General features: G+C 47.7%; 1 protein-coding gene across 1 annotated transcript in view; it reads left to right on the top strand.

The window, feature by feature from the left end:
* ARFGEF1 (ARF guanine nucleotide exchange factor 1) overlaps positions 1-27,464 on the top strand; it is a 298,382-nt gene that overhangs the window by 102,799 nt on the left and 168,119 nt on the right. Inside the window, exons 5-9 of the mRNA XM_075353189.1 lie at positions 1,479-1,658; positions 4,223-4,490; positions 4,717-4,830; positions 19,396-19,556; positions 23,474-23,607. Coding sequence (XP_075209304.1) covers positions 1,479-1,658; positions 4,223-4,490; positions 4,717-4,830; positions 19,396-19,556; positions 23,474-23,607 — 857 coding nt within the window. The remainder of the gene's footprint in view (positions 1-1,478; positions 1,659-4,222; positions 4,491-4,716; positions 4,831-19,395; positions 19,557-23,473; positions 23,608-27,464) is intronic.

Below are 27,464 nucleotides of genomic sequence, written 5' to 3'. Positions count from 1 at the left end.
GCAGGCCACAGATTGAGTTATCGGCTCAATGATAAGCTGAGATCTCATCTACGCACACGCCACCTCCGGGCGCCATTTTTCTTAAGTCCTCTACTGGGACATCAGTGGGCCAGAGACGGTGGGCGCTGCTCTGTGCGGTGGGCGCCATCCTGAAGACGTCAGCGGTGCAAGCTTCAAACAATGGCACCCGCCGCACAGCCCCAGCAGAAGAGTACCAGCAGCACACAGTCCGCAGCATCGCCTCAGTCTCCTGTCACCATTCTTCACCACCCCCTGGTAAGCTACATTTGGATTATAAGATACACCTCATTTTCCACCCAAATTTTTGGGAGAAAAAGTGCGTCTTATAATCTGAAAAATATGGTAGTCAGTTGTGAGAATTGCAGCTATGCTATCCCGTCATTTTATACAGATAGCACATAACACCCTCAGCTGCTACACATGAGTGTCATAAAGACAGAAGAAAACAATTGTTGAACTCTATTATCAAGAGTCACTTTTAGTTCATAGTTCTTTTTGGGGGAGATGGGCCATTACCCCAAATAGCTGCAAAACCTTTGCATCACAGAGTACATGTAAATCATGACCTATTCCTGAGATAAATTCACTTCATCCGTACAAACCTGAGACCTTGATACTGTCCTGGACTGGATGAGTTGTCCCACCCTGACATACTTAAAGGGAATCTGTCACCAGGTTTTTGCTCCCCCATGTGAGAGCAGAGTAATGTAGAGACAGAGCCCCTGATTCTAGCGATTTGTCACTTACTGAGCTGTTCATTTTCATAAATGATCTAGCAGTTATTTAATAAATAAATAACTGCTTACATGATTTGGCGCCACCTGGTGTTCAAAGCTTTTAGCAATGTGCATGTCCACCTACTGATCCAAGTGCTGGTGGTCACCCATGATCAGTCCCTTCTGAGTAGTGTTTCCCAGAAAAGCTTTCTGTCCTGCAGGAGTCTATAGCATGACAGTACAGCTGAGAATACTCCTTGTCCAGGGGAAGGAAGAAGGGACTATATTATCAGCTGCCAGAGGGGAAAGGAGTCTGATTTTATACAGAACCTGCCTGCAACACTACAAATTAGCAGGAGAATCAAAGGTCACACATCGAAACAAAAACTGGCAGTAATGTTCTTTTTTGGCAGTAACACTGTAAATTACTTTAATACAACTATTACTGTTAGGAATAAAATCCTCTATGGCATAAACTCTTTAATAAATATGTTTATAATGAGCTCTTGCTCAGGCTTATGGCTTTCTCTGTGCCTATCGTGTGTGTACTTCTGGTATTTCACATCCGGTTCTTCAGTGTATGGATGGATGAGAGCTGTTGTCGTTGCATTGATAGATAAGCTCGGCTTTGTTAGACAAGGCTGTCTTAGGTTATAGCGGCACTGGTATGTCCAGACCAAATAGGTTGTATAGCAGGCACAATCTTTTGCCATTTCTGATCAATGTTATCTTTTTGCTTAGGCGCTGCTCACAGCTGTCACGTCACAGCACATAGAGATTCACGAGGGAACCGTGCTACAAGCGGTGAGAACATGCTACAACATCTACCTAGCCAGCAAGAACCTGGTCAATCAGACCACGGCCAAGGCCACCCTGACACAAATGCTCAACGTAATATTTGCACGAATGGAAAACCAAGCGGTAAGTGTCTGAACTGGGCATGTCATTCGCAGGTCATCAGCCCTGTTCTGCACCACAGCATCTGGCACCGAGGTTCAGACGGGCACACCAGTGTGGCTGAGGGGGACGCAAGAAAAGATTGGCACGCGTTTGTAGCCTGTCACCTTTGCCCCTCGGATTTATGATTTATGGACTTGCTCGTACCCTCTGTACATGGAGCGTCCGCCCCCAGAACCATTATTACTTTTTTGTCTCAGTTGCTTTTGAGGCCTCAATTGTTTTTCACAAGCCCCACTGTGTCTTATGTTATGGGGTGAATTCTGGATAATCTCATGACTCATCAGAGCTCTCAGATATTTCTTTACATTTCGTTCTCTTGAGGACATGTGGCATCAAACTTAAGAAATCGTGATCGATCCAAGTAAGCACTTCGCACCTTCTCTTGGTACTGAATTTTCCTTTATTTGTCTAATATTTAAGGTATCCTCTTTTAAAGGAACAGTAAACCTCATCACGTAGGATGAAAATATAGAGAGGATAGGTCTGCAGAAAAAAAAGAATAAGAAAAAAAACATAACAAAGCAACAAAAGAAAAAAGATTTGGAAAAACAATACAAGCCTAAGGGGTGCTTCACACACAGCGAGCTCGCTGCCGAGATCGCTGCTGAGTCACGCTTTTTGTGACGCAGCAGTGACCTCATTAGCGATCTCGCTGTGTGTGACAATGAGCAGCGATCTGGCCCCTGCTGCGAGATCGCTGCTCGTTACACACAGCCCTGGTTCGTTTTCTTCAAAGCCGCTCTCCCGCTGTGACACACAGATCGCTGTGTGTGACAGCGAGAGAGCGACAAATGAAGCGAGCAGGGAGCAGGAGCCGGCATCTGACAGCTGAGGTAAGCTGTATCCAAGATAAACATCGGGTAACCAAGGTGGTTACCCGATATTTACCTTAGTTACGAGCCTCTGCAGCTCTCACGCTGCCTGTGCTGCCGGCTCCGGCTCTCTGCACATGTAGCTGCTGTACACATCGGGTTAATTAACCCGATGTGTACAGCAGCTAGGAGAGCAAGGAGCCAGCGCTAAGCAGTGTGCGCGGCTCCCTGCTCTCTGCACATGTAGCTGCATTACACATCGGGTTAATTAACCCGATGTGTACTGTAGCTATGGTAGGAGAGCAAGGAGCCAGCGCTCAGTGTGCGCGGCTCCCTGCTCCCTGCACACACAGCTGTGCGCTGGTAACTAACGTAAACATCGGGTAACCATACCCGATGTTTACCTTAGTTACCAGTCTCCGCAGCTTCCAGACGGCAGCTCCGTGCAAGCGCAGCGTCGCTTGCACGTCGCTGCTGGCTGGGGGCTGTTCACTGGTCGCTGGTGAGATCTGCCTGTTTGACAGCTCACCAGCGACCATGTAGCGATGCAGCAGCGATCCTGACCAGGTCAGATCGCTGGTCGGATCGCTGCTGCATCGCTAAGTGTGAAGGTACCCTAAAACAATGACCATATCCTTACCTACAGTCACTGAGCCTTTTGTTTTCATGGGAGATAAGGGGGACTTCTCTGCTCTGCCCATTGAAGACACATGAAGGCTCAGCTGAGTGTTTGTGTATGGGGTTCTAGGAATCATCACTTCCACCGATATCTCTCTTGTATGTATGCCCAGCTATAGAGCAAAATATGTGCAACAATTAAAGCAGAAGCACATCTTTCCTGTTTCTTCAGCTCCAATGCTCTGGTGGTCTTTTTGTGCTCAATGACATGCCATACATCCATATCACTTCTCCATTCACATAATGGTCTCTGAGGTCATGTCCATTCATATAATAACAATATTTTTTCACTTATATAGCGCTATTAATTCCACAGCACTTTACATGCATTGACATCACTGTCCCCATTGGGGCTCACAGTCTAAATTCCCTATCAATATGTCTTTGGAGTGTGAGAGGAAACTGGAGAACCCAGAGGAAACCCACAAAAACACAAGGAAGACATACAAACTCCTTGCAGATGTTGTCCTTTGGTATTTGAACCCAGGACCCCAGCGCTGCAAGACTGCAGTGCTAACCACTGAACCACCATGCCACTTCATTCAAGCGTCTCTGCTGAGGTCAGCGATTGGCTGCAGCGGTCATGTGAATGTATAGCTTATCACCCCAGTATGAGTTATCAAAGCCTTTTTGTTCTCCACCGTACTATTAGCGCTGCACCAGTAGCTGATATACCTGGGGAGTTTTTTATTTTAGCAGATATCCAGCTTTTGTCTAGTTTTTGATAATTTTGGACAACTCCATTTTTCCAGCCTTCTATTTTTGGGATGACAATTTCCCAGTAATTCAGGGCTTACCCAAGTGGGGTAAGGCTTCCCTCAAATTCAGACTTTGCTTAGTTGGTTGCTGAATTTCTCTGTGGATTCTTATTTTTAGTTGGCATTGGGCATCCATGAGCTCATGAAGGTAAAATGAAGAGGAACAAAACATCACTACTTCTAAACATTATCTCACATGACATTGCATTTTTTTTGTCTGTGTTCAGTTGCGCTAAAATCCAAATACTTTGTGTAAAGTTGGATCTTTCATTTTCAGCTCCAAGAAGCCAAACACATGGAGAAGGAGCGGCACAAACAGCAGCATCATCTGCAGCACTCACCACTGAGCCACCATGAGCTGGAGCTGCCGCAGATGAGACACATCATGGAGCAGCCCGACCCGCTAACCCGGGAGCAGGAAGGCGAACTGGACCGCCACCCCAGCTACGTAGAAAACACTCTCCACGAAGAACCAGAACAGGAAAATGGATACGATGCTCAAACCACAGAGAATCCTGATGGGGATCAGTCCACACACGCCGAAGGTAGGTGCCCAAAACATTTCTCTCCCACATTTGTGTCCATGTGGATAGGAGATGTCTTTTATTTCCTGCACGTAAAGATTGTTTGGTAACAAAACTTCTTTTTACTAAACTATGTCCATATTACGAGACGTGGCAGGGTTTGAGGTGGACAGTAAGCTTCTTTGCTTTTTCTTTCTTGGTTTTTAATGAGTTGCATTTTAACCCCTTATATATATATTCTTCTCAGATCACTCCAAATCAAATTTGACTGTAGTGATAGATGGTGATGCCGAGTATGAAGAAAATGCCCAAACGGTTATTCAGAGTATAATCGAGGAAATGCTTCACGCTGCAGTAGGAGGTGAGCTCTGATGTAAAGCTATTGTACTAATAGACCGCCTTCACAAGGCAGTAATTCTTGTATGTATGATGCCATTTTCATATGTTCCGGAGACAGACATACGCAGATCCATTAAAATCAATGGGTCTGCGCACTCAGTGTTTTCACAAGGACCATATGTCCGTGTGTTCCGCATGGAGAAAAGTCCAAGTCCGGCAGCACTGATGTCACATGGACCACACACTGATGGGATCCATGTGACACATGTCTTTAACATCAAATGATTTTCTATACCCCCCTGTCTTCGGCACTGCGGTCTTCGATGCTGCTGTTACTTGCTTCCAGGTCCGCTCATTATGCTCATGAATATTCACTGCACTGCTGCAGCAGTGCCAGAGACATCAGCACCGGGGACAGGTAAGTAAAAAGTTCCTGCTCTCCGTGTGCTATCACGGATAGCACATGGTGAACACTAATGTGCCAAAATCACGGTACATGGAGGGCCATACGCACCTTCAACATGGCCGTGCAAAACACGGAACATTTTTCACGAAGGGGGCCTTAGTCTGTAAGAAAACCAGTCCCTTGAGTTAAATACAGTTAGGTCCAGAAATATTTGGACAGTGACACAATTTTCTTTTTCGCTCCTAATTGGGAGACCCAGACAATTGGGTGTATAGCTATTGCCTCTGGAGGCCACACAAAGTATTACACTTAAAAGTGTAAGGCCCCTCCCCTTCTGGCTATACACCCCCAGTGGGATCACTGGCTCACCAGTTTTGTGCTTTGTGCGAAGGAGGCAACACATCCACGCATAGCTCCACTGTTTAGTCAGCAGCAGCTGCTGACTATGTCGGATGGAAGAAAAGAGGGCCCATACAGGGCTCCCAGCATGCTCCCTTCTCACCCCACTTCATGTCGGAGGTGTTTGTTAAGGTTGAGGTACCCATTGCGGGTACGGAGGCTGGAGCCCACATGCTGTTTCCTTCCCCATCCCTTTTTACAGGGCTCTGGGTGAAGTGGGATCCTATCGGTCTCCAGGCACTGAGACCGTGCTCCATCCACAGCCCCTGGTATCTGCTGGACATGGAGCGGAGTATCTTCAGGGACATGGCCCTGCTACATGGAGGTACTCTGTGTCCCTGTGGGGACCGCGCAGACACACGGCAGCATTGCTGGGTGTGTTAGTGCGCCAGGGACAGCGGCGCTGTCCGCACTAGTGCCATCGCACACCACAGCGTTGCTGGGTGTGTTAGTGTATTGGGTGACTACTGCGCTAACCGCCGCTGCCATTTTTATTAAGGCGCCGCTGGGATTTGTGGTGCGCCGGGGACTTCCGCGCCGGCCAGCACTGATATGCCGACCGCGCTTATTAACTCGAGTCCCCGGCTTCTGGGCCTAGTCTCCCTTCGTTACCGCCCACAGGCCTGACAGTCAGGGTAGGGGCGTGACGCTGCATAGCACAGCAGCGCTGAGAGCTGGAGTATGTTTTGCATACTCCACCCCTCTCACTGTGTGCACTGTGAAACCGGATTCCCGCACTTTCTCAGGCACGCCCACGGCTTCCTTCTCCACAAGGACGCCGGCAGCCATTAGTGTCAGTTTCTGTACGATACAGAGACAAGTGTGGAAGACCCTGGCATTCTGATAGTCACACAATCGCTGCAACAGGCGTTAAGCAGCACCTGTGGTGCTAACCCCACTAGTGCAGAAGTGCACTTATAGATATGCTTGTACTATATACATTGCACTGTTTGGTCGCACGTTGTATATACCCTCCTGGATTGTGCGGAGGAGTTATCAGCATATTCTCTGTGTAAAACAAAGGTGCAGAACCACATGTTTTTCTATGCAGCCGGTACAGCATGTACGGCTATACGGCCGGCAGGTTACATAGACCCCCATTATATCCAACTCAGCCGGAGTCTCTGCTAATGGCCAGAGGATGAGGACGGTGTCTGCAGTATTTACTGACAGATTTTCTGAGACTATGGCTATGATACTAGAAGCCTAGCAGTCCGGACATGTCTCTCACAACATGGGCACTGTTGAATCATTGATCCATGGCCCCCCTCAGTGTGAACAACTAACAGCTCCGGGAATGTCACACGCATCCCAGAGTCACGGCTCTGCACAGACGTCAGTCCCAGACAGCCTAAGCGGGCTCACTATGAGCGGCCCTCGGTTTCATCAGGGTCCTAGCAGAAGGACTCTCTGTGTAATGAAGCGGAAGTAGCGGCTCAGGATTCTGATCCTGAGACCGCTCTCAATCTGGATACACCTAATGGTGACGCCATAGTGAATAATCTTATAGCGTCCATCAATAGAATGTTGGTTATTTCTCACCCAGCTCCTCCAGTGGAGGAGGAGTCAGCTTCACGTATTTTTCTGGACCACTCTGCCTTCAGAGAGGCAGTCCAGGAACACCACACTTATCCAGATATGCGCTTCTCCAAACGGCTTAGGATACACGTTATCCCTGCCCCCTGACGTGGTCAAGGACTGGACCCAGTGTCCCAAGCGGCATCCTCCAATCTCCAGGCTTGTAGCTAGATCCATAGTTGCAGTGGGAGATGGAGCTGCACTTAAAGATGCCACTGACAGACAGATGGATCTCTGGTCTAAATCCATCTATGAGACTGTCGGCGCACCGTTGGCTCCAGCATTCTCACCCTTGGGGCACTCCAAGCTATTTCAGCTTGTCTTACACAGATTGACACGGTTACACGTACATCTGTGCCGCAGGTGGCATCCTTAACCTCTCAAATGTCTGCATTTGTTTCTTACGCGATTCAGGTTGCCCTAGACTCTGCGAACCGTACGGCAGTAGCCTCCGCTGCTCCGTGTTTTTAAGCAGAGCCTGGTCTGCTCGTTAAGTGAATGGAAGGCAGATTCTGCTTCCAAAAAAGGTTGCTTAACCAGTTGCCTTTTTCTGCTGACCGACTGTTTGGTGAGCGTTTGCATGTAACCATTAAACAGTCCAGGGGTAAGGATTCATCCTTTCCTCAGCCCGGACACAACAAACCCCAACAGAGCAGGAGGCAGTCGTGGTTTCGGTCTTTTCGAGGCTCGGGCAGGTCCCATTTTTCCTCGTCCAATGTGGACTCAAAAGGATCAGAGGAGCTCAGATTCTTGGCGGGCTCAGTCACGCCCAAAAAAGTGACAGTCTGAAAACCCGCTTCCAAGGCGGCTTCCTCATGACTTGCGGCCTCCTCTCTCCGCATCCTCGGTCGGTAGCAGGCTCACCCGCCTTGGCGATATTTAGCTGCCATAGGTCAATGACCGTTGGGTGTGAGACATTCTGTCTCACGGGTACAGGATAGAGCTCACTTCTCGTCCTCCAACTCGATTCTTCAGAACTTCTCCACCTCCCGGCCGAGCCGCTGCTCTTCTGCAAACAGGGTGCACTCTATAGGCAGAAAGAGTGATGACCCCCGTTCCTCTTCAGGAACAAGGTCACGGTTTTTACCCCAAATTATTTGCGGTGCCTATAAGAACGGGCCGTTCCGTCCCGTTCTGGATCTAAAACTGCTCAGCAAGCTCGTGAACACCAGGCGGTTCCGGATGGAATCCCTCCGCCATGTCATCGCCTCAATGTCCCAAGGAGATTTCCTAGCATCATTAGGCATCAAGGATGCTTATCCACACGTGCCGATTGATCCAGAGCACTAGCGTTTCTACGCTTCGTTATAGGAGACGAACACCTTCTGTTCGTAGCTCTACCTTCCGGCTAGCGACAGTCCCACTGGTCTTCGCCAAGGTCAGGGCAGCAGTAGTCACAGTCCTGCACTCTCAGGGTCACTCTGTGATCCCATATTTAGACGATCTACTTGTCAAGGCACTCTCTTAGGAAACATGCCGACACTGCCCGAACGTTGCGCTGGAGACTCTCTAGAGTTTTGGGTGGATCATCAACTTTTTGAAGTCAGATCCGACCCCGACCCTATCGCTAACATATCTAGGCATGGAGTTTCATACTCTCTCAGCGATAGTGAAGCTTCCGCTAGACAAACAGCATTCACTACGGGCTGCAATCTCTTCTTTAAGAACCAGTCGCACACATTGAGACGCCTCATGCACTTCCTACGTAAGATGGTAGCAATGGAGGCAGTTCTTTTCGCGCAGTTTCATCTGCGTCCACTACAATGTGACATTCTCCGCCAATGGGACGGGGAGTCGACCTCCCTCAACAGAGTCGTCTTTCTTTCTCAGGCGGCCAAGGAATCTCTACGGTGGTGGCTTCTTCCCACCTCATGGTCAAAAAGAAGGTCCTTCCTATCCCCATCCTGGGCGATAGTTACGACAGACGCGAGTCTATCAGGGTGGGGAGCAGTTTTTCTCCACCACAGCGCTCAGGGTACGTGGACTCAGCAAGAGTCCACCCTTCAGATCAATGTTCTTGAACACAGAGCAGTGTATCTTGCCCTACAAACCTTCCAACAGCAGCTGGACAGCAAGCAAATCCGACTTCAGTCGGACAACTCCACAGCGGTGGCATACATCAACCACCAAGGAAGAACGCGCAACCGGCAAGCCTTCCAGGAAGTCCGGCAGGTTCTGATGTGGGTGGAAGACACGGCATCCACCATATCCACAGTTCACATCCCAGGCGTGGAAAACTAGGAAGCTGACTTCCTAAGTCGCCGGGGTGTGGCCGAAAGGGTATGGTCTCTTCACCCGGACGGGTTTTCAGGAGATCTGGCGCCGCTGACAGAGGCCGGACGTCGATCTAATGGCGTCACGGCACAACATCAATGTGCCAGCTTCATGGCACGGTTTCACAATCATCGAGCTCTGGCGGCAGACGCCTTAGTTCAGCATTGGTCGCAGTTCCAGCTACCTTATGTGCCACCTCTGGCATTGTTGCCCAGAATGCTGCGCTAGATCAGGACCGACTGCGGCCGCGCCATCCTCGTCGCTACAGATTGGCCGAGGATGTTGTGGTTCCCGGTTCTGTGGTGCCTCACGGTAGGCTAACCGGGGGCACTACCAGACCAATCAGACTGGCTGTCTCAAGGGCCATTCTTCCATTTGAATTCTACGGCCCTCAACCTGATGGTGTGGCATTGAGTCCTGGAACCTAGTGTCGTCAGGATTACCTCAGGACGTGGTTGCCACCATGAGACAGGCTAGCATACCAACGTCCGCCAAGATTGACCACAGGACGTGGAAGATATTCTTATCTCGGTGCTCGGCGCAGGGTGTTTCTCCCTGGCCGGTTGCATCGTCTATGTTTCCTTCCTTCCTGCAATCTAGGTTGGAAAAAGGGTTGTCGCTCAGTTCCCTTTAGGGACAAGTCTCAGCGCTATCTGTATTTTTTCAGAAACGACTTCCTCAGGTACGCACGTTCCTACGGGGAGTTTGTCGTCTCAGCACTCCGTACAAGCGGCCGTTAGAGCCCTGGGATCTGAACAAGGTTCTAATTGCTCTCCAGATGCCGCCTTTCGAGCCTTTGAAAGAGGTCTCCCTTCCCGCTTTTCTCGGGAAGTGGCCTTCTAGTAACGGTCTCGTCTCTTAGGAGAGTTTCCGAGCTAGCAACGCTCTCATACAAATCTCCCTTCCTGGTCCTTCACCAGGACAGGGTAGTTCTGCGTCCGATTCCGGAATTTCTCCCTAAGGTGGTATCCCACTTTCATATCAATCAGGATATCACCTCACCTTCTTTGTGTCCTCGTCCAGTCCATCAATTTCAGAAGGATTTGCATCTGTTGGTTCTGGTGAGAGCACTCAGGTTCTACTTCCCGCATGGCGCTCCTGCGCCACCCGGATGCACTCTTTGTCCTTGTCGCTGGTCGGCGTAAACAGTCGCAAGCTTCTGAATCCACCCTGGCTCGGGGGATCGAGGAACCAATTCTTGAAACCTACAGTTCTACTGGGCTTCTGGTTCTCTCAAGGCTGAAGGCCCATTCTACCAGAGCCGTGGGTGCATCCTGGGCATTACGGCACCAGGCTACGGCTCAGCAGGTGTGTCAGGCACCTACCTGATTGAGTCTGCATACTTTTACCAAGCATTTTCAGGTGCATACCTACGCTTCGGCAGACGCCAGCCTAGGTAGATAAGTCCTTCAGGCGGCGATTGCCCACCTGTAGGAAAGGGCTGTTTGACGGCCCTATCACGAGGTATTCTTTTACCCACCCAGGGACTGCTTTTGGACGTCCCAATTGTCTGGGTCTCCCAATTAGGAGCGAAAAAGAAGGGAATTTTGTTTACTTACCGTAAATTCCTTTTCTTCTAGCTCCAATTGGGAGACCCAGCACCCGCCCTGTTTTCTCGGGGTTTTTCTGTTTTTTCGGGTGCACATGTTGTTCATGTGGTATGGTTCAGTTCTCCGATGTTTCCTCGGATTGAATTGGTCTTTAAACCAGTTATTGGCTTTCCTCCTTCTTGCTTTGGCACTAAAACTGGTGAGCCAGTGATCCCACTGGGGGTGTATAGCCAGAAGGGGAGGGGCCTTACACTTTTAAGTGTAATACTTTGTGTGGCCTCCAGAGGCAATAGCTATACACCCAATTGTCTGGGTCTCCCAATTGGAGCTAGAAGAAAAGGAATTTACGGTAAGTAAACAAAATTCCCTTCTTTGCGAGTTGGGCTCTGCATGCCACCACATTGGATTTGAAATGAAATCTCGACAACAGAATTCAAGTGCAGATTGTAACGTTTAATTTGAAGGTTTGAACAAAAATATCTGATAGAAATTGTTGGAATTGTACACATTTCTTTACAAACACTCCACATTTTAGGAGGTCAAAAGTAATTGGACAAATAAACCAAACCCAAACAAAATATTTTTATTTTCAATATTTTGTTGCGAATCCTTTGGAGGCAATCACTGCCTTAAGTCTGGAACCCATGGACATCATCAAACGCTGGGTTTCCTCCTTCTTAATGCTTTGCCAAGCCTTTACAGCCGCAGCCTTCAGGTCTTGCTTGTTTGTGGGTCTTTCCATCTTAAGTCTGGATTTGAGCAAGTGAAATGCATGCTCAATTGGGTTAAGATCTGATGATTGACTTGGCCATTGCAGAATGTTCCACTTTTTAGCACTCATGAACTCCTGGGTAGCTTTGGCTGTATGCTTGGGGTCATTGTCCATCTGTACTATGAAGCGCCGTCCGATCAACTTTGCGGCATTTGGCTGAATCTGGGCTGAAAGTATATCCCGGTACACTTCAGAATTCATCCGGCTACTCTTGTCTGCTGTTATGTCATCAATAAACACAAGTGACCCAGTGCCGTTGAAAGCCATGCATGCCCATGCCATCACGTTGCCTCCACCATGTTTTACAGAGGATGTTGGTGTGCCTTGGATCATGTGCCGTTCCCTTTCTTCTCCAAACTTTTTTCTTCCCATCATTCTGGTACAGGTTGATCTTTGTCTCATCTGTTCATAGAATACTTTTCCAGAACTGAGCTGGCTTCATGAGGTGTTTTTCAGCAAATTTAACTCTGGCCTGTCTATTTTGGAATTGATGAATGGTTTGCATCTAGGTGTGAACCCTTTGTATTTACTTTCATGGAGTCTTCCTCTTTACTGTTGACTTAGAGACAGATACACCTACTTCACTGAGAGTGTTCTGGACTTCAGTTGATGTTGTGAACGGGTTTTTCTTCACCAAAGAAAGTATGCGGTGATCATCCACCACTGTTGTCATCCGTGGACGCCCAGGCCTTTTTGAGTTCCCAAGCTCACCAGTCAATTCCTTTTTTCTCAGAATGTACCCGACTGTTGATTTTGCTACTCCAAGCATGTCTGCTATCTCTCTGATGGATTTTTTCTTTTTTTTCAGCCTCAGGATGTTCTGCTTCACCTCAATTGAGAGTTCCTTAGACCGGATGTTGTCTGGTCACAGCAACAGCTTCCAAATGCAAAACCACACACCTGTAATCAACCCCAGACCTTTTAACTACTTCATTGATTACAGGTTAACGAGGGAGACGTCTTCAGAGTTAATTGTAGCCCTTAGAGTCCCTTGTCCAATTACTTTTGGTCCCTTGAAAAAGAGGAGGCTATGCATTACAGAGCTATGATTCCTAAACCCTTTCTCCGATTTGGATGTGAAAACTCTCATATTGCAGCTGGGAGTGTGCACTTTCAGCCCATATTATATATATAATTGTATTTCTGAACATGTTTTTGTAAACAGCTAAAATAACAAAACTTGTGTCACTGTCCAAATATTTCTGGACCTCACTGTACCTTTGTAGGAATCCCTGATTCTGACGCTCTTTTCCTCTTTTTCGCGTCGTCACTTCACTACAGAGATATTCACATTTGTTGCTTTTGTAGCACAGTATGTGGAATCTATAGCAAAAAATGTTTGGAAAACCCTGTTTAAAATAAAGTTATTTATTATAAATTCCAATAACTATCCAAAAAGGCAGAGTGGAAAATATGCAACGTGTTTCCACCACTCGGTCTTAGTTGTAACATACAATACACATGCCAGTAACACCTATTTAGAAACAAAAGTCACTTCCTAAAGACGATGAGAAACAATTAGGCAACATATCTGTACATTATAGTGAACCAGCGAAAAATTGCACAATATTAATAAGTATGTATTAAATCATTTTAGAAATTCATGTCGTGATGGCATCTAGGATTTCATTATCAATGTTGCCTTTTTCTTCACCATGATTTTTTTCCCATCACTCCTACATTTATGTTTTTAAATTTCTCGATCCCATAAAATGGAGAGGCAGTACCAACTAATGCCATGAGCTTCGGAAAGTATTTTGCAGCACCTGAAGTATTGATCGCCAAATTTCTGATATCAGAAATATGTTCTGTCATTTTCTTTATCGTTCCTTTGGGAGACCCAGACCTTGGGTGTTTAGCTTCTGCCTCCGGAGGACACACAAAGTACTACACTTAAAAGTGTAGCTCCTCCCTCTGAGCTTATACACCCCCTGGTGAGCCAGTCCCAGCCAGTTTATCGCTTTGTGTTCAGGAGGCATACATCCACACATGCATTCTCATCTGATTTTTTTTTTTTGCTTTTTGGAAAGAGATTAAAGAAATGCGGGTCCACGTCTGGACTCCTGGCATGTCCCTTCTCACCCCACTGTGTCGGCGATGTTGTAAGGTTGATTTCCAAGGCTGGAGCCTTACATGCCGTGCTCCTTCACCATCCCTCCTGGGCTCTGGATTGAAGTGGGAGCCAGCACGGTCTTCATGCCTGGCAGGAGACCGGTCTCCGTCCACAGCCCCTTCAGGACTCTGCTGGACCAGAGCACTCATCCCCAGGGACCTGGCCCTGCGTCTCAGCAGCTAAGTACCTGAGACGTTTATATGTTGGGGGTCTCTGTCCTTTAATGGGGAGAGTGTGTTTGCTGTACTTGTTTCTGGCATTTCCGGCGGGTTCTCTGGCTTTCGCCAGAGAACCTCGCCGATGGTGCCTGCGCGTCGGCCTCGCTGCTCAAATTTAGGCCCCGGCTTCGCCGGAGGCCTAGTTTCTGTAACCTGCCCTTGCATGTCATTCATGCAGAGGGACAGGCACGGCTCCTCCCGGCGGCCGTCCGGCACAGGGGAGGGACACTCCCCACTGCTTGTGAGTGACTCCTCCCCTGCAGGTCTCTATGGCCCTCCAGATCCCGCCTTCCTACAGGGACGCCCCCTGTCCCGCCCCCTCTCTTCGCTCCGGCGGACATTTTTTTGGACAGCGTTCACTCTGCGCTGGGCCATCCTGCACTCTGCATCCCTGCTGAGGTGCTGTGCATTGGGGGTCCGGGCTTCGGGATCTGGAGGGCACACAACACCGCTTTCAGCGGTCTGGTAAGCCACAGCCGGTCTCTGGCTGTGGACCTCTGTATATACTCCCTGGGGTTCATTCTCTTGTAGAAGTTGTCCCCACTCCAGCAGCATGTCTCACACGAGGAGCAAGGCTCCAAAGCTTTATACTGTATGCGCTGCATGTAAGCTCCTGCTGCCTGAACCGAGCACCTATCCACATTGTGATGTCTGCTCTAACTTGGAGGTGCCACAGCCTGGAGTCTCACCCCCAGTGGTCTCTCAGGCTGCTTCTGCACCTGCCTGTGGCTGAACCCCCGGCCTGGGTAGAGTCCTTTTCTAGGTCTATCTCAGTCGTTTGCTGAGTCCATGGGACTTCTGTCCAGGACTTTGATGAATATGCATCAGCCCCCTTCACAGGGTGCCTCTAATGCTCTTGCTAAGGGTCCTTTAGGATCCCTATCATCTGACCTCCGTCCACCGGAGCTCACAGAGGATTCATCATCAGGGCACAGGCCCCGTCCTCCTAAGAGGCGCCGCAGGGTTTCCCCTCCCTCCTCATCCCGCGGTTCTGATTCAAGAGCTGACTCGCAGGATGAGGAGGATGCCTTTACAGGGGGCTCGGAGGCTAACTCCATGTGCCCCATTGATCTTTCCGAGGGTGACTCAGAACTTAGTGACTTGATTGCTTCCATTAATTCTGTACTGGATCTCAATCCGCCAGTATCAGAGGAGCAACCGTCTCTGGCAGAAAAGCACCAGTTTACCTCGCCTAAGAGAGTAAAGAGTGTGTTCTTTAACCACTCCAGTTTTCAGACCGCTGTGACCAAACCCAGGGCCTGTCCCGACAAACGCTTCCCAAAGCGTGGTTCTGATGACCGTTTTCCCTTTCCACCTGAGGTGGTCAAGGAGTGGGCTCACTCCCCAAAGGTAGACCCTCCGGTGTCTAGGCTCTCAGCCCGGACCGTTGTGTCGGTGGCTGATGGCACTTCCCTTAGGGATGCCACTGACCGTCAGATTGACCTTCTGGCCAAATCCGTGTATGAAGCGGCGGGGGGCGCGTTTTCCCCAACTTTTGCAGCAGTGTGGGCTCTCAAAGCCATCTCTGCTTCTAAAGAGGAGATGCATTCCCTCACCAAGGAATCTATGCCCGAGATGGTTGCCTTAACTTCTCAGGCTTCAGCTTTTTCATCTTATGCCATGCCTGCCATGCTAGAGGCTGCTCACCACACTGCGGTGGCTTCAGCTAATTCCCTCGTTATCCGCAGGATCTTGTGGCTTCGAGAGTGGAAGGCAGATGCTGCTTCCAAGAAGTACCTTGCTGGGCTCCCCTTTGCTGGTTCCCGGCTGTTCGGTGAACAGCTGGATGAAATTATTAAAGAAGCTACTGGCGGGAAGAGTACTTCCATGCCACAAACCAAGACCAGGAAACCTGCCCTGGGTAGGAATCAGTCGAGGTTTCGCTCCTTTCGTTCCTCCAACTGGTCGTCCTCTAAGCCCTCCGCCTCGTCCGCTAACTCAGCTAAGGGCCAGAAATCAAACTGGCGCCCAAAAGCGCGTCCACAGAAGACCGCAGGAGGTCCTGCCACTAAGGCAGCCTCCTCGTGACTCTCTGCCCGCTCCAGCAACGTCCTTGGTCGGTGGCAGGCTCTCTCACTTTGGCGACGCTTGGTTTCAACAAGTCTCCGATCAGTGGGTGAGGGAGATCATATCTCACGGCTACAGGATAGAATTCTCTTCCAGCCCGCCAAACAGATTTTTTCTCTCAACTCCCCCCTGCTCCAAGGCCGCCGCCTTCTCACAGGCCGTGGCAGCCTTGCAGGCCAACAGAGTAATTGTAACAGTTTCCGCCCGGGAACGGTTCAGAGGTTTTTACTCAAACCTCTTCCTAGTTCCCAAAAAGGACGGTACCTTCCGGCCCATCCTGGATCTCAAGCTTCTCAACAAGCATGTTCGGGTGTGGCACTTTCGCATGGAGTCTCTGCGATCAGTCATTGCCTCAATGACCCAAGGGGATTTCCTAGCGTCCATCGACATCAGAGATGCCTATCTACATGTGCCAATTGCAATTTCACACCAGCGTTGGCTACGCTTTGCAATAGGAGAAGATCATTTCCAATTCGTGGCTCTCCCCTTCGGGTTAGCCACGGCACCTCGGGTATTCACCAAGGTCATGGCAGCAGTGATTGCGGTTCTGCACCTCCAGGGGTTGGCAGTGCTTCCTTACCTGGACGACCTTCTAGTCAAGGCTCCATCCAGCACAGACTGTCAGCGGAGTGTCTCGCTCACTCTCGCCACTCTAGCCCAATTCGGGTGGCTTGTCAATCTTCCCAAATCCACTCTGACTCCGACCCAGAGTCTCACGTACCTAGGGATGCAGTTCGAGACTTTGCCGGCACTTGTGAAGTTGCCCTTAAACAAACAGCGGTCACTCCAGTTGGCGGTGCGCTCTATCCTGAGGCCCCGCCGTTATACCCTCAGGCGTCTGATGCAGGTGCTGGGTCAAATGGTGGCGTCCATGGAGGCTGTTCCCTTTGCCCAGTTCCATCTGCGCCCCCTGCAGCTGGACATTCTCCGCTGTTGGGACAAGCGTCCTTCCTCCTTACACAAGTTAGTGGCTCTGTCGCCACGGACCAGGAGCTCTCTTCAGTGGTGGCTTCGGCCCCTCTCCCTGTCCCAAGGGCGCTCCTTTCTGGCCCCGTCCTGGGTGATTCTCACCACGGATGCTAGTCTCTCCGGCTGGGGAGCGGTATGTCTCCACCACAGAGCTCAGGGCACTTGGACTCCGACCAAGTCAGCCCTTTCAATCAATGTGCTGGAAACCAGAGCTGTGCTTCTAGCTCTCCTAGCATTTCACCACCTGCTCGCGGGCAGGCATATTCGAGACCAGTCAGACAACGCGACAGCAGTTGCCTACATCAATCATCAAGGCGGGACACGCAGCCGCCTGGCAATGATGGAGGTACAACGCATCCTTCAATGGGCGGAAGACTCCAGGTCCACCATATTCGCAGTCCACATCCCAGGCGTGGACAACTGGGAGGCAGATTACCTCAGCCGTCAAAGCGTGGACGGTGGCGAGTGGTCCCTGCACCCGGCAGTATTTCAGTCGATCTGCCGCAAATGGGGCACTCCGGACGTGGACCTAATGGCATCCCGTCACAACAACAAAGTTCCTGTTTACGTGGCTCGCTCCCACGATCCTCAGGCCTTCGCCGCGGACGCTCTGGTTCAGGACTGGTCCCAGTTTCGTCTGTCCTACGTGTTTCCCCCTCTAGCTCTCTTGCCCAGAGTCCTGCGCAAGATCAGAATGGAGGGTCGTCGAGTCATCCTCATTGCACCGGATTGGCCCAGGCGAGCTTGGTATACGGACCTGCTCCAACTGTCCGTAGAGATGCCGTGGCATCTCCCGGACCGTCCAGACCTACTCTCACAAGGTCCGTTTTTCCGCCCGAATTCTGCGGCCCTCAAATTGACGGCGTGGCTCTTGAGTCCTGGATTTTGACGGCTTCTGGTATTCCCCCTGAAGTCATCTCTACTATGACTCGGGCTCGCAAGTCTTCCTCCGCTAAGATCTATCACAGGACTTGGAAAATTTTCCTGTCCTGGTGTCGGTCTACCGGCCATCCTCCTTGGCCATTCTCCTTGCCGACTCTTCTGTCTTTTCTACAGTCCGGTCTGCAGCTAGGACTGTCCCTCAACTCCCTCAAGGGACAAGTTTCGGCTCTGTCAGTTCTGTTCCAGCGGCGTCTCGCTCAGCTGGCTCAGGTCCGCACCTTCATGCAGGGCGCGTCTCACATCATTCCGCCTTACTGGCGGCCCTTGGACCCCTGGGACCTTAACTTGGTGCTCACGGTCTTGCAGAAACCCCCCTTTGAGCCTCTTAGGGAGGTTTCTTTGTATCGTCTTTACCACCACCACAGCTGCCGCCCGACCACCGTGCGGAGCTGCCCCCCGACCACCGTGCGGAGCTGCCGCCCGACCACCGTGCGGAGCTGCCGCCCGACCACCCTGCGGAGCTGCCGCCCGACCACCGTGCGGAGCTGCCGCCCGACCACCGTGCGGAGCTGCCGCCCGACCACCGTGCGGAGCTGTCGCCCGTCCACCGTGCGGAGCTGCCGCCCGACCACTGTGCGGAGCTGCCACCCAATCTACACGCCACCTACTGTCTTCTCCCCAAAATACTATCGAATGTAAGCCCGCAAGGGCAGGGCCCTCTTCCCTCTGTACTAGTCTGTCTACTGTAACTTGTATATGTATTCTGTATGTAACCCCCTTCTCATGTACAGCACCATGGAATCAATGGTGCTCTATAAATAAATAATAATAATATTCTGTAGGTTCAGACACAGGGAAGATGAAGGGAGGAGTCTTGGGTGGAGTTCTGAGTGGGCGTGATAGATATAGACAGCTGGCCACCGCAAAGGATCATGGAAGTTGTAGTAAGTGAACACAGGAAGTCAGGAGATTAGATTAATATATAAATGATTATATATATATATTTATATGTATGTTAGTGAAATAAAGGCGAGCATATAGAAAATAGACGTCAAACAAGGCTCAGACAGAATGATGAATTGGGTGCAAACAAAAAAAGGCACAAAAGTAGAGCTAAAGCAGGCATAAAGGCAATGAGGAATTGGGGCCTTTAGTCTTATGAGCTCTGGCCATTACTAGGTGCACACTGGGGTTGTATTCTCAATTGGACATAGAATTTCAATATAAGTACACCAGCCTTATCAGGTCTAAGAGATTTAATAACATACAGTATACAGTTTATATTGTGAAATCTTGCGACAGATCCCCTCAGACTGGCATTATTTTGATTAACTTGTAATTACTGCCTTTTCCCCTCAGGTGATGAGACTGTCCATAATGAATGTACTGCAAGAACTACTGAAGATAGCAGCGATGGGGATGCCATTCATGCCAATGGCATTCCTGGCACGCCAATATCTATGGCATATACACCCTCCCTACCAGATGACAGACTTTCCGTCTCCTCCAACGACACTCAGGTAAGGATGAGTTCTCCTTGTTGATGTCCATACTGCTGAATGTTTTGATATTGGAAAGCAGCGCTATAATTGTGCGGTTCTGTCCTCTCCTTCAGTGTGATGATATGGCAGGAGAAGCTGGTGTACTGACCCTGCGCCATGTAGACATATCTCTTATCACTTCCACTGATTTGTGCAGCTGCCAGCCATTGATCAGGATATATAGAGACTTGTACGTATACTGTCGTGGCTGCAGAGCTTGTATACTGCCATAGTATGAGAGCGCAGTAATAGAACTTTTCTACAGGACCATATAGCACAGTAGTATCAATCATTTAGTGTACGTAAGAAAAAAATAAATGCGTGTGAAATAGTAAGTTCTGTCCCTTTCTAATATGCTTCTATTATCCAGGTGCTCGTTTTCTAGATCGATATGGTACAGAATTTCGTGTGTGTCTGTGTATGTGTGCGTCTTTGTCTGTGTGTGTTTGTGTCTGTGTGTGTGTGTGTTTGTGTCTGTCTGTGTGTGTGTGTGTTTGTCTGTGTGTGTGTGTGTGTTTGTGTGTGTGTGTGTGTGTGTATGTATCAGTGAATCAGTGCTGGAAAAGACAAAAGGCGCAAATGGTGTCTTATCTTACAGGCATGAGAAATAGAAGTATTTTATTTTTTACTAGGATACACTCACCTCTGGGGGTTGTGAAGGACACAACCACCGTAATAGTATAATCCACGTGGGCTGTCGCGTACCCAGCAATAGCAATGTAGAAATGGAGAAAGGAAAGGGTTAACTGAGCTGCCATGGAGAAATGCATGAGATGAATTCAAGGGTTAATGGTCGGGATTTTTCGATCAACCCTTGGATTCATCTCCTGCATTTCTCCATGGCAGCGTGGTTAACCCTTTCCTTTCTCCTGTGTGTGTGTGAACAGGAGTCTGACCATTCAATGCAGTAAATTGCAGTCCCCCTTTCTGTCACAGTTAATGTACAGATAGAAAAGGGGGTTAGCTTGGCTAATGAAATGAGCAGTCAGCCAGCCCTTTTATACAGACTATTGAGGACATGCTGATAGAGGACACAAGAACACTTGTGATAATAAAAGTGTTAAAGGATATTAATCTTTTTCTTAAATTCATGTATTTTGCACTAAAAATATATTTTTTCTGTTGGGGTCTCATTAAAGGGAATTTGTCTGCAGGTTGTTGCTATTTAGGCTGAAACGAGCATGCTGCAAGGGTTAATACCGAAAATTCAGTGCTGCCTGTCTTATCACAGTTTGAACTTTTGTTTATTTGGTATGTTTGTTAAGTAGCAGGACCGTTATCATTGCAGGACTGAGAAGTCACGCGCACGGCATTCTGGCACACCCTTTCCTCTTATTGACACTGAGGTGTCAATGTACAATCTATTGAGAGCCTGGTGTGCATGGGAGCAGCTCTCCCAGCTCTGCTACATGACTAAAGCTAAAAATTCTGATTGTGTCAAAAGAGCTGCACCCAGTAATCTAAGTGATACATCATTGGATTCAGAGTCTTTGCCTACATTATACTGCTCTCAGATGAGGTAGCAAAAACCTGCTGACAGATTCCCTTTAAACAGTTTGCACCATTTTCCTTTTATAACATCTGTATGTGTGTCGCTGTCTGTCTGTCTCTGTTTCTTTCCTTGTCTATCTGCGTCTATGTCTCTGTCTGTTTCTATCTCTCTGTCTGTATTTGTATCAGTCTATCTGTCTCCATCTTTGTGTCTGTCAGTCTCTCTCTATATCTATGTCTGTCTGTCTCTTTGCCCGGTCTGTCTCTTTGCCCGGTCTGTCTCTTTGCCCGGTCTGTCTCTCTCTATCCATCTTACCACTGATATCTTATTACCTCACGCATAAGCTTCTTATACTAACAGTTTAGTTTGTTCCTGTAGCAAGCACTGACAGCTTCTAATAATAACTTGCAGCTCCCAGCTCCATTCAGTTTAATGGCGGCAGGATTTTGGAGAGTAACTGTAAAGCGCAGGGTTAAATTTTTCCGTCAAAACATAGTCTATGACGTTCCCTGATTCACATGAGGCGTATGTGCAAAATTTCGTGATTGTAAATGCGACGGTGCTGATTCCTTTAGCAGACATACACACATACATAGATACACTCAGCTTTATATATTAGATAAGAGATACAAAGTCTCCTATCAGAACGACCTCCGACAGATTGCCAGAGCCATCAGTGAGCAGAAACAAGAGCTCTGAAAGCTAATTGGCGCAAAATTTTTAATGAAACCCAATTGCAAAAATTATTTTTTGCTGAAAACATATGCATTTAAAGGTCCAATAATGCTATTATTGCAGATATAGGGTGATGAAGGTGCCCAGCGTTTGAAGCCTGAAAGATTCTCTTTAAAAAAAAATAAAAAAAATCCAAAGGTGACCATTTGTTTTATAGCATTCAACTTGTGTGTGATGTCAGGATAACTTTGTGTAGCTATATTCAGTCGTAAGGCTTTGTGCCCACCCAACAGATTTGTGTGCATATATTCTGCACATAATACTGTATGTTTTGGCAGGAAAAATGCAGCAGAAAAAAATTTGTTTTTTTTAAGCATTTTTATCATGTGTCTTCATATTTGTTTTTACATGTCGATCGCAGGGGTTCCTGCACTGTACCTCCGTGATCGCCGCCGGGTCTCCTGCTGATGTTACAGCCGAGACCAGACTCTCACTGCGCTGCTCACGGCAGTATAACCCCCTAAATGCTGTGATCAATCGGGATTGCAGCATTCAGGAGGCAGGCGATCACTGGGATCTGATTGCTGTCATGGCAACCCTGGCTCGTCACCATGATGACCCCAGGTTACTGAGCTACGGATTGCCTCACAGACCATGCCCGATGCATGGTGTGTGAGGTGAAGTGTCAGTGCTGCGAGTGTGGCACTGACAGATCTAATCCACTGTAGAGGATAATATCAGACAAAGGAAAACATGCAGAAACAATTGACATGCTACAGGTTTTTTCTGCATGAAAACCTGCAAGGAAAAAATCTGCAACATGTGCACAGCAAGTCAGGATTGTCATAGACTGTGCTCTGATGCGTTTTTACTTGCAGTATTGATTAAAAGTGCAAGAAAAAAAATGCAGCAAAAACGCAGCATGGGAACACAGCCTGAGGCTATGTGCCCACGGGGATATATCCGCAGGACATTCCGCAGGAGCTCCCAGGAAACCGCACTACAACTTTTGTCTGTTTCCATGCTGCGGAATGTCCTGCGGATATGCTGCGGGCATTCTGCATTGAGGATGCAGTACCATGTCTTCAGCACTGTATCCTCAATGCAGAACAAGTGCTGCAGTGATCGGGAGTTCATACTTACCTCCATCATGCAGCACCTCGCTTTCCGGCGGCCGGGTCACTCTGTCAGCGTCTGCAGGAGAAGGTGGGCGGGCCTGAACTAGCTCCGGCTGTCACATGACGGGAACTTGTGCAGGCCCCGCCTACCTCTTCCTTCCTGTACCTGGATTCACCGCGCTCCTGTACACCAGACGGAGAAAGTGACTCTGGTGAGGCAGGTAAGTATATGGGACCCTGTGGAGAAATACGCAGGAATAATTGACATGCTGCTGATTTTTCCGCAGGGAAATCCGCATTATTTCCGCTGCGGAAAAATCCGCAGCGTGGGCACAGCAGTTCCCAAATGCCATAGAAATGGCTGGGGATTAGCTGTGCTTTAGATTTTTGAAAAATCCGCGGAATTTCCGTGAAAAATCTGCGGCAAATTCTGCGCATTTTCCGCAGCGTGGGCACATAGCCTAAAAGTAAGTCTGGCTCTTTTCTGATAAAGCTGGATGCTCCTGTCCTCTAGGGGTAAATACGTAGTTGTCTGGTTTGTTAATACTGATATCATGAATGATCAGAACTGACATGAAATATTCTATAACATGAGCCTTTTTTATTTATAGGAATCTGGAAATTCTTCAGGAGCTACTCCTGGTGCTAAATTTTCTCATATCTTACAAAAGGATGCCTTCCTAGTTTTCAGGTCACTATGTAAATTATCTATGAAACCCTTATCTGATGGTCCTCCAGACCCAAAGTAAGTGCTGCTGTGATTTCTTCTAATGTGTATTGAAGCAAAGGTGTTAATCACTCATTTTCCTTGGTATCAAATGTATAAAATCTCTTGCATTCATAGTCAGTCTTTTGCCCGTCTGTATAGTTCTTACAGCCCGACTCCACATTGGACTCCATATCACATACTCGCCTATACATTTTTTTTTTTTTTTAAAGAAAAATAATGATGCAAAGGAAGGGTTATTCCTTAAGTGTCAAAATACTTCTATTTATCAGTAATTGAAGCTTAAAGAGTTACTAGACCTTTGACGATTTTTAGGTAATTTGTAGCCCCCTAAAAGTCCTGTAGGTGGATGGGGGTGCGGGTTCACAGAAGGAAGACGGGTTAAACCACAGGATAGAAGTATTCATATCCTGGAAAGGCATGCACACAGTGGTGTATGGGCCCATAGATGTCATTTTTCAGTCCATACACCACTGTGTTCGTGCTCATACATGAATGCTTCTGCTCCTGTGGTTTTCGCAGTAAGTGGGAGTCCCAGGGATTAGGCTCCCACAGATATACAAGACATTTAAGAAGCTAAAGTATATCAAAAATGTTGTAAAAATCTTGGCACACCTTAAAAAAAATGGAGAGGTATTCCAGTAGAGAATTAGGATTGTTCATACCTTATATGCAGCAGCAACATCTGTATCAACATTGTTGATACTGTTGTGTCCATTCTATATACCAAGATAAAAGCTGTGTTCTCCCAGTTTAGGTAAAATTAGGATTTTTGGTACTTACTGTAAAAAACTTTTTTGTAGCCTTCATTGGAGGACACAGGAACCATGGGTTATATATTGCCACCTTGAGGCTGATACTAAGAGTGCACCTTAGAAAAAACTGACTCCTCCCTACAGTCTGCGCCGGGGTAGCAGGCACCCAGCTATTCATTTAGTGCAAAAGCATTAGTAGGAAGAAATCTAAGATTCCCAAGCAAGGGAGGGTGCTGTGTCCCCCATCAGTGAAGGCTACGAGAGAGAGAGAATTTACGGTGAGTACCAAAAATATTAATTTCTCAATCACTTCAATGGGAAACACATGAACCATGGGACATCTAAAAGTTGTCTCTCGATTGAAAACACTAATGCCACAACTGCCGAAGGAAAAGTAGCAATCACCCAGGTTACTAGCCAAGCAACTTTTGCTTCTACGAAGACTTGCATCCCAAGACCCAAAGTTAAAAACGTCACAAAGATGTGGGCTGAAGACTAAGTAGTAGCCCTATGAAATAGAAGAACAGAGAACTGAAGTGCAGAAGGCTTTTACTCTTGAGTAGATTAAGCTGTTCCTTGACAGAAGCATCTGGGTTCAGTACAATCTTGTGCATTGGGAGAGCAAAAGCAGAGAACAATGCTTTCCCTAAAGGCAGTCAACCAACTGCAAGAGCATACTTGTGTGACCAACAAAGCATGGAAATGTCCAAACGGAGCTGTGAGAAACAGGTGGAGCTGCACAGCTGTGACTGTCAGATTGTGTAAGAACCTGTCAAGGAGATGAGAAGAGAGTTTCTAAAGGAAAGAGAGCAATCACCTTATTAAGGAGAAAGGAAGCGTGCCACTAGACCACTGTGTGCCTGAGACTGAGTGACAAGTGAGAGTCGCCACTCGAATCCTCGCCTGGTGGAAGAGATTGCTAAAGAAGAAAAAAAAATCATCCTACCGGAAATCCCAAATAGAGAGATATCTCTTGGGGGCTCGAAAGGAGAAGACTGAAGGGCGTCCAAGACCATATTGAGGTTTCCCAAATCCAGAGAGTCCTTTGACCTACAGATCAAGTTTCACTGGACCAGGATAGTCAAGAGAGGAACCTGGCCATTGCGAGTCAACCCTGGCTCAAGACAGGCATGCAAAAATTAAAAACTAGAATATCACCATTAGAGCGCTGACGATAGGTTCTCACCTATATATAAAAAAAAATGAGGCTTTCTAAATGACATGGTAGAATTGTGATGTTTAAGGCTCTTTTTCCCCACTCCTGGTCAGACAAACCTAATCTGAAAGGCCCGAATCCTTCCGAACTGCTGACTCAACCGTCCTGCCGTTAAATGAAATGACCAAAAAATTAGGTAAAATAGGAGACTGGAAAGGTCTTTGTGGATTCTATTAGTAGTACCTGTGGGAGGCATCTTCATTCATAAAAGAGAGTGAGTTCTGGATTCAATCTGAAGAATCCTGAGCTGAGTAGGCATTCAGATTTTTTTTCAGTCCAAACTGGGGAAGACCTTTCAGCCCTGATGAGGGAAAGACAAAGATTTATCTGAAATGTAGAATAGCCTTGACCTCTGTCTTGACCCGTCACCTACCTGCGGAAAGGAAGGCTTCATGGGGGACAATCAAAGGCGTAAACTCTCCAAATACCCTGGCGATCCAGGCAAAGAAACAAAAGTCAATTATCTGAACGACCTGACTAAAACCTAGGAAGAGATGGACCTGACCAGCACTCCCATAGAAGGTGAAAAGACAATAACACTTTTTTAGTGTTCTCTAAACTGGCCATCAAGGATTGTAGGAAAAAAAAATAGGCAAGATATGGAGAACATCCTATTGACAGAGATATCAAGGTGTGAACCAAAATACTGAAAAATTCCCCTCAAGTGGAAGCTACCATAGCCACTCAATGTGTCAACAGGAACAGGAATGCATCCACAAGAGTAGGAAATGTGGGGAATCTCCGAAAAAATTAAGCCCACTGGAAAAGTGGGTACAAGGTGACTCAACTGTAGGGCACAGGAAGCATCAATCCCAGTGTATCTGATCACTGGTCTAAGGTATCTCAAACAAACGACTCCTCCTGGCTTGAGATGCTTATGAGGGCAACCCACCAGAATCCCCCACCCGAAAGTGAAAAAGACTAGCTGAGTCAGACATTTACTCCTGCTTCCAGTAATAGATGAAATGTCCCTGCTAAAAGATCGAACGACCAATCATAAGAGAGCTATTGTTGAGTAAGACATGTTGATGCAAGGCTACCCGTACTTTGAGGGATGCGTTAAGCTGAGCCGTCTCTTCCAGACACAATTCTCCTGGCTGGAGGTTAAAAAAAAAAAACCCGAAAACAAAAAATAAAACAAAAGAAACAGAAGTCTTTGCCAAGTCAAGAATTCAGGCTACCTGGTCCTGAAGATAACTTTGCATAGCTGCATGCAATCCATGGTTCCTGTGTCCCCCAATGAAGCGACCTAGAAAAAAATATCTATAAAGAAACATGAAGTAGTGGAATATGATGGAAAATACAGTGTAAATAATGTTTGAGTTTCAGTCTTTGATGGTTGAGCAATTTTTAGCATCTGGGTGTGGTAGAAGTATTAGGCTGAGCAGTCACCACAACTTTTTGGTAATCCATACACAGTGATTGGAGCAATGGTTGAGCTTAAATGCCACTGCTCCACTCACACAGGAGACCTGGGACCAGATATAAAGACCTTTTACCTCATATTCACCTATCCACTGGGCAAAGGAAACCTGGTTAATCATTGGTGGTCCAACAACTGGGAAAAAAAGTAATTTTATAATCTGAATACTTCTTGAATTTCAAATTTGATTTTTTTTTTTTCACTTTTACTGTCTTCAGTTTTTAACAATTGCTTATGGCTATGCGCACACGCTGCGTTTTTATGACGCTGGTTGTGCATTTTTGGCAGCTAAAAACGCACCCGCGTAAAAAAAAGCGGCAAAAAAACAAGTTTTTACCGCGATTTGGTGCGTTTTGCTGCGTTTTTCCAATGCATTGCATGGGGGGAAAACTCAGAAAAACGCAGGAAAGAATTGACATGTCCGTTTTTTTTTTTTTTTAGCTAAAAAACACAGCTTAAAAAAAAAGTTGTGCGGACAGCA

The sequence above is a fragment of the Anomaloglossus baeobatrachus genome, chromosome 6, assembly GCF_048569485.1.
Source record: "Anomaloglossus baeobatrachus isolate aAnoBae1 chromosome 6, aAnoBae1.hap1, whole genome shotgun sequence".
Lineage (NCBI taxonomy): Eukaryota > Metazoa > Chordata > Amphibia > Anura > Aromobatidae > Anomaloglossus > Anomaloglossus baeobatrachus.
This window is presented reverse-complemented; position numbering and strand designations above follow the sequence as displayed.